The 7930-nt window shown below is 41.7% G+C and overlaps 1 protein-coding gene across 2 annotated transcripts in view; it reads left to right on the forward strand.

Annotated features, from left to right (window-relative positions):
- Positions 1-7930, forward strand: part of CCDC81 (coiled-coil domain containing 81) — a 38648-nt gene that overhangs the window by 24408 nt on the left and 6310 nt on the right. For both annotated transcript variants that reach the window (XM_008704421.1, XM_008704422.1), the window contains 3 exons: positions 1905-2077; positions 3274-3352; positions 3807-4027. In XM_008704421.1, coding sequence (XP_008702643.1) covers positions 1905-2077; positions 3274-3352; positions 3807-4027 — 473 coding nt within the window. The remainder of the gene's footprint in view (positions 1-1904; positions 2078-3273; positions 3353-3806; positions 4028-7930) is intronic.

Below are 7930 nucleotides of genomic sequence, written 5' to 3' on the forward strand. Positions count from 1 at the left end.
AATGTTTTCAATCACTGTGTGCCTACCTTTAGTTTGCCTGACTCTTTCTCCCTTCACACCACTATTCAGGTGGTCTGACACTCTGGACGTAAATCTAATAAAATACATTTTCTTTATTCATCACCAAACATTTATTGAACTCCTGTGTGCTGGCCACCGTGCTCATGGCTAGGAATACAAAGATGAATAAGACAAGGTCCCTCTTGAAAGAGGTCTCAGGCTACCAGAGGAGACAGGTTTAAAGCGCCAAGAGTGTGGTATAATGAATACTATGATAAATCTTTGAACAGGGCACTGTGTGAGCAGAGTCACTTGACCCAGACCAGAGATCTGTGGGGGACTTTCTTGTATACCCGAGTTAGGAAAAGGAGGGAATGGAGGAAGAACCTTCTAGGCAGGGGTGGCAGGGAGGAAGGAAGGAGACATGATATTCTTGAGATTTAGGCCTGATTCTTTTCTCTTCTTACATATAAGTTCCAGATTATGTTTATTATGGCTTACTTTGTGTATCCTCTTTGATGTATCTGCAGACATCTTAAAAAGACCAAAACAGAACTTTTGATCCCTCTCCTCACCTGTTCTTCTAATGGTTTAGCCTCCCTGCTTCAGTAAGTGGCATCACCAGGCCGACAGTTGCACAAACCCCATACCAAGGAGTGATCCCAGATTGCTCCTTCTCTGTCTCCCCCATCCAACCATCCTCAGGCACTGTTGCCTTTACTGCCGAAATGTATCCAATCTCTTCACCTCCCTTCATCTTCAGTGTTACCACCCTAGTGCAAGCCACATTATAAGGCTCAGCTTCTGAAATGCTTCCCTAATTAGGTTTGTTGCTTGCCTTCTTCCCTTTTACAATCTATTCTCCACACTGCAGTCAAGTGATCTTTTTTTTTTAAAGATTTTATTTATTTATTCGACAGAGAGAGAGACAGCCAGCGAGAGAGGGAACACAAGCAGGGGGAGTGGGAGAGGAAGAAGCAGGCTCATAGCGGAAGAGCCTGATGTGGGGCTCGATCCCAGAACGCCAGGATCACGCCCTGAGCCGAAGGCAGACGCTTAACCGCTGTGCCACCCAGGCGCCCCATGTGATCTTTTAAAACTTAACCCAAACGTAACATTCTCCTGTTTAAAACCTCTAATGGTCGTTAAAATAAAATCTAAACTCTTTACCTTGACCTGTGAGGTCTATGTGGCCCTGCCTTCTTCTTTGAGCTTACCTACTTCAAGGGGACTTGCTCCCTGTGCTTCAGCCATTCTTCTCATTAAACATGCCTCACTTGTTTTCATCCAGTGCCTTTGTACTTGCTGTTCCTTCTGTGGGGACACAGGTCACCGGATATTTGCAGTGGAGGTGATTCAGTCAACTTTATTGAAAAGCCTTCCCTAATAACCAACCACTGTAGCTCTGTTCCCGCCCACTGGCTGTGATAAAGGCTTCATAGCATTTATCACTACCTTAAATTATCTGATGTATTGTTCACTTGTTCCCTGTCTCCTGTACCAGAAGGCAGGCTCCATCGGCCTCTCTGTCAATGTCTAGAATGGCCAAGCCGGGAGTGGGTATTCAGTTTTCCCTCTTCCCACGTCTGCTCAGTCCTGCTCACGCTTTTGCACTCACTCAGAACTCCTTCTTTCCATCTGTGTGTTGTGCTAGCTCAGGACCTCCTCCATCACATCCTTCCTCATCTCTCTCTCAGATGTGGGGTTTTGTCAGTTCTGCTCAGATTCATGCTGGAGCACACTCCCATTATTCCGTGCGTTGTCTCAACGCTAGATGGTCAGTGTGTTGAGGACTGGGCAAATACTATAAATTAATAATTGATTTTAGTCTTCTGAATTACTGCCTTTATTCTTTGTTGCTTTTGGTATTTTAGAGTAAATGCATTGCTTCTCCTTCATTCCAGAAATCTTTCCTATTTGATAAACGGCCACTCAGTCCTGAGATTAATGCTTTCAAACAAGAAGAATATTCCCAAAGTCTCCTGAAACAAATGGATAACAGACGGGAAAAGGAAATAAAGCAAAGACAAAACAAAGAGTTGATGGACCGCCTAGAACAAGTGCAACTCACAGAGGAGTGAGTCTAGCGACGGGCCCTGAAAAATGGGTTCAGCATTTTCATGTGAAGATTATTTCCCTGTGGGATTGAATCAGCCTCAGTAGTTTCATTAGCACAGCTGTAATGACTGAGCAAACCAACCCAGCTACCACTGGTACAAACCAGTACCACAGCATGACATTTCGTTAGAAAAATGAAAAAAGCTGTCATCATTATAATGACCATTAGAGTAATGATTACCAATCTATAACTAATGGTAGAGTATCATTTTATATTGTTTTGTGATCACTAATACTGGCAGATGGAGGAAGGGACTTGTCTTGAACAAGCATCATTCCCAGCCTTTCCCAGTTGGTCTCAAGGCAAAGCTGGGGTTTTGTTGTAAGTAGGGGTTTCCCACAGAAGCTGGGGGCAGGAGTGTATGGGGGACTAGGAACTAGAACCATGGACTAAAATGTCATGTAAGAGATGCTTTCCCTCTGGTCACACCCACAGCTCCTTGGTTGACATCGTCTTTTTTCCGGCTTGAACTTGGATGAATGTTAGTCTCAATTACAAATTTTCAGGAATGAGAATCTGATTGGTCTTGCTTGGGTCATCTGAGGCCTGGGGTAGAGTCAGAGTTCAAACATGCTTAAGGTGGTCACGCTTCTATTACTGAGGTCAGGAGAGCAATTAAAGAGGCTACTGTAGTGAGAGAGGCTCCTAAAACAAATAGTAAGCTAGTTTTTGTGACCAAAAGATTATTTTTCTATGAAATATGTATGTTCCATTATGGATCATGTGGGTTCCCTGTGGGTTGCATATAACAGAATCATAATTTATAATAGGAAAGATCACTTTTCTTAAAAAGGAATCTTATGGTGAATCATATTATAGAATGAATAGACACTTCCTGCTTTCCTATCTAGATTTTTTTAAAGCACGGGAGGTGGGGGGGTACTTGTCTTAGTGGTAGTGAATTTGGACAAAGTGGTCAATCTCCTGCTTACACCTGTCCTGTCTGTCCTGTATTCAGCACATTGTCCACTAGCCTATGGATTTGTTACTCCTTTCTTCATTAAAATGAAAGCTCTAGAAGGAAATATCACTTTTTATCTACCAGTCTCTCACTCCTATTGATACTTAGGAAATAGGTTTTGGTGATGTTAGTCTGTATTACCAGAGACAGTAACACACTGTGCCCCCCACCTTCTCTTGTTCTTAACTGCCAGACTTGCTGCCCAAAGAGCCCAGTATATAAAAGACAAGATGGAAGAAACACAGTGTTATAAGAGAGCTTTGGATGCACAGGTAAGGTGACGATTGTTATTTCTAAAATTATGCAATGCTTCAGTAGCATTCTAAAAACATGTATAAGAACTGTCATGTCGGGGCGCCTGGGTGGCACAGCGGTTAAGCGTCTGCCTTAGGCTCAGGGCGTGATCCCGGCGTTGTGGGATCGAGCCCCACATCAGGCTCCTCCGCTATGAGCCTGCTTCTTCCTCTCCCACTCTACCTGCTTGTGTTCCCTCTCTCGCTGGCTGTCTCTACCTCTGTCAAATAAATAAATAAAATCTTTAAAAAAAAAAAAAAAAGAAAAAAAGAACTGTCATGTCATCAGTAGCCTGATGTGTTACCCCTTCGGTGGTTTTTGTGGCCTTGTTCCCTCCTCTAAGGGACTGGTATTTTACTGTGCTACGGTGTCATGCATACAGTTTATTGCCTGGTATAATTCTGATCTACACGATGTGTGTCCCTGTTTCAGATAAAGAACAAGCCCCTGCAACTGCCCATGTTTGAGCCAGACTCTTGTGAGCCCATCTTTGGTAGGGATGAGGGTGAGCTGATGGTGGAAAAGCGAAAGCGAGAACAGGATTACATGAAGCACCAGCTGGAGGCCGCTGCGAGCCGTAAGAGGAGAACCATCCTGCAGCAGCTGGTGGAGCAAAAGCAGGATTTGCAGATGCTTCGGAGGACACAGAAAGAGTAAGAGACCCCAGATCTTCCTTCCTCCTCCTCCTCCTCTTCTGCTCCCCTCTCCAACTTCCCATTTTCTCTCTTTCTTTCTCCTACAACAGCATAGAAGCAATAATAATAGTGAACACATTGAGGAGTGACTGTGTGCAAAATATTGTTCTAAACTTATCAAATCCTTCATCTTGTTTGTCCTTACAATTCACCCTATGAAGAACAGTTATTGATTAAAAAAACCAACCCACCAGACCTGATCCTACCTCTCCCTCCAATTACCTCTCCATATTTTCCCTTCCCTTTACAGTACAGCTTCTTAAAAGAATTGTCCAGATCAGCACTATCTACTGGAAATACAGTGTGAGCCACAATCGTGCTGTTGTGCTCAACTAGACACAGGCATGAAACTTGGGCTCTTTCTCAACTTCCAATAAGCCCCCTTCCTTCAAAGAACTGTTGATGTAGTGAGCTGTACTTATCATGGCGGGCGAGGGGGTGGTGAAGGTGGCAGGGTAGCAGGGCACGACTTGATGCCTTATCGGTGCATATATCTTTAAATTCAAACATCAGACACCCTGTGTCTTTCTTTCTTTCTTTTTGATTTGATGAGTTTATACATTATACTATGTTCACCACAAGTGTAGTGACCATCTGTCCTGTTACATTGCTTTTATGATATCACCGACCATATTCCTTATGCTGTGCCTTTTATTGCCATGCCTTATTCATTCCCTAACTGGAGACATGTATGTCCCACTCCCCTTCACCCATTTTGCCTGACTCTCCATTCCCCCCACCTTCTGACAACACACAGTGTTGTTGTTGTGTTCTCTGTTGATTCTGCTTTTTGTCTGCTTATTCATTTTTCTTAGATTCATATGGTATTTGTCTTTCTCAGTCTGACTTATTATTTCACTTAGCATAAAACGCTTAGGTCCATCCATGTTGTCTCCAATGGCACAATTTCATCCTTTTTATGGCAGTATAATATTCCATGCTGGGCATGCGTGTGTGCGTGTGTGTCTGTGCGTGTGGATAGGTAGGTAGATAGATAGATAAATAGATAAGTAGATAGATAGATGTAGATAGAGATAGATGTAGAGATAGATAGATGATAGATAGATGTAGTTAGATATAGATAGAGAGATAGATTGATAAGATACCCCATTCTTCTTATCCATTTGTCTATTGATGGATACTTAGGCTGCTTCCATATCTTGGCTATTGTAAACAATGCTGCAATAATTGTAGGGGTGCAGATATCTTTTTGAATTAGTGTTTTCATTTTTTGGGGGGTAAATACCCAAAGGTAGAATTATTGGATCATATGGTGGTTCTATTTTTAATTTTTTGAGGAACCTCCGTACTGTTTTCCACAGTGGCTGCACAAATTTACATTCCCACACACTGCACGAGGGTTCCTTTTTATCCACATCCTTGCCAACACTTGTTTTTTTATCATTTTGATTTTAGTCATTCTAACTGCTGTAAAGTGATATCTCATTACAGTTTTGATTTTCATTTCTCTGATGATGAGTGGTGTTAAATTCTGTCATTTCCAAGCTGTATGACCTGGGCCAAAACACAGGTGCGGTCTTTGTTCCCTCATTTCCTCACACGAAAAGTAAGGATAATGTATCTGCCCCACCTATCCTTACTGTGAGAAGGACATGAGAGTATGTATTTGAGAACATTTTTGGAAACTGCAGAGCTCTGAACAAGTACAAACTGTGGTCTTGGTTATCTCTCTTGTCGAAGCCCTGGTCACAGACCCCCCTTTCCTGTACGGGTCAGATCCTTCTCTTCCATTTCTATATCCTTTACTAGTTATCCCAGACTCTCTCACTTGTCTTTTCTCTCTCTCTCTCTCTCTTTTTAAAGATTTTTATTTGACACAGAGAGAAAGAGAGTCAGAGAGCACAGGTGGGTGGGTGTATGGCAGAGGGAGGAGAGCAGGTGGAGCCCGATGTGGGGCTTGATCGCAGGACTCTGGGATCATGACCTGAGCTGAAGGCAGACTCTTAACCAACTGAGCCACCCAGGCACCCCTCTCACTTATCTTCTCTTTCCCAGCTTCCCCAGTCTCTAGTCCATCTCAAAATGCCATCTTATGGCACTCCTGTGGCAAGTAGACGGTCACTTTCACAGGGGATAATTTAGTCAGTGTGATCTAAACAGGCCTGTTTAGATCTTAAAGTATTCTTTTTCTTTAAACTTTTCTGCCTTTGTTTATAAAAAGTAGAACAGTTCATGTTCATTAAAATAAGTCAATTGGTGGAGAGATTAAAAAAAGCTTAATAATCTCCCCCAGCCTTCTGTATTTTTTCTTACTCTTTACAAATATATTCACACAATATCCACATATATATTTTCCTTCTACTTTTGTAAATGAAAATAAGACCTATGAGATACATTACTCTGCAGCCCAGCTTTTCTTTAACCTAATAATGCATCATTAATTTATATTTAGGTCAGTACATAGAGACAAATCCATTCTTCTTTAATGACAGCATACTATCTATAACATGGATTACTGTAATTTATCTTTTGCACTATTGATGAAGATTCACTCTATTTACAGATGGTTTGCTATTACAACAATTTTTGCATTAAACATTTTAAATATATATCTTTATACTCGTTCTTTTGTTTCTGTTGGATAAAATCCTAGAAGTAGAGCTGCTGGACCAAGCGTATGGCACATTTTAAATATTACCAGATACCAACAGTTCGCTTTGTTTCTTTCTTTTTTTTTTTTTTTTAAAGATTTTATTTATTTATTTGGCAGAGAGAGAGAGAGAGGAACACAAGCTGGGGGAGTGAGAGCAGGAGAAGCAGGCTTCCCGCTGAGCAGGGAGCCAGATGTGGGGCTTGATCCCCAGGACCCTGGGATCATGACCTGAGCCAAAGGCAGACGCTTAAGGAATGAGCCACCCAGGCAGCCCAACAGTTCACTTTCTAAAAAAGGTACAGCAGTTTGCTCCCACCAGCAGTCTTGTGAGAATCCTCGTGACCTCCCCTGCAGCCCCAGTTCCTTTCCTCACTTGCTTGGCATATAAATGAAACTGACTTTTAAAAGTCTCCTTTTACAAAGAATACAATAGTAGCCGGAAAGCATATGAAAAGATGCTCAACATCACTAATCACTAGGGAGCTGGACAACAAAAGCTCAGTGAGGTAGCTGCTCACAAAGAAATGGTGTCTGTACTCTGAAAGGCGCTGCACAGGTAAGCCTCCTTTAGCCACCCTGGACCCTCCTTTGTCCTGTTTGGAATAGACACCATTTAGCATTTAACTAGATTTTTGCCTCTTCAAGGCAAGAAGTAGTTCATGTTTTATTGAACATTTGCTTATCTGAACCCGAGAGTTGGGGATTCTCCACTCCAGTGAATAAAAGTAACAAAGTAGGATGGCAAGATTGCAAATGTAGCTGTGGTTGATATCACACAATTGAATAACTTAATTCCAATCACATATCTATCCTGGAGTGCCAAGTCTATGGCAGTCTGAATGAAGTAAACAGCACACTGTTCACTCTTCCCCTTGCAACTCATTTATGCAGATGTAGGAAAACATCCTTTGCTGTCTAAGAAGTTATTTATCACTGTAATGGAGACAGATTAGATGGCTATCTTTTCTTCCCCTGGGGCTTTGTGAAAAGGAAACATATGTTGTGGAACAGTGTCATAAGGTTTCACAAGTGCAAAGATAAAATGTGCTATCATTTATCTTATAATATCTGTGCTTTGATTCTTTTGTGAAATGTCCAAATCAAGAATAATTTATAGATTTTTCTTATTCCACGTGCACAATGAAACATTTAACAAGTACTTCTTTTAGAGTATTCAAAAGATTAGAAAGGAAGAAAACTGTCTATCCACAGGTAGACAAAACCATTAATTTGCAATTATGTTGTGA

This window comes from Ursus maritimus, unplaced genomic scaffold (genome assembly GCF_017311325.1).
Source record: "Ursus maritimus isolate PB19 unplaced genomic scaffold, ASM1731132v1 scaffold_16, whole genome shotgun sequence".
Taxonomy (NCBI): domain Eukaryota; kingdom Metazoa; phylum Chordata; class Mammalia; order Carnivora; family Ursidae; genus Ursus; species Ursus maritimus.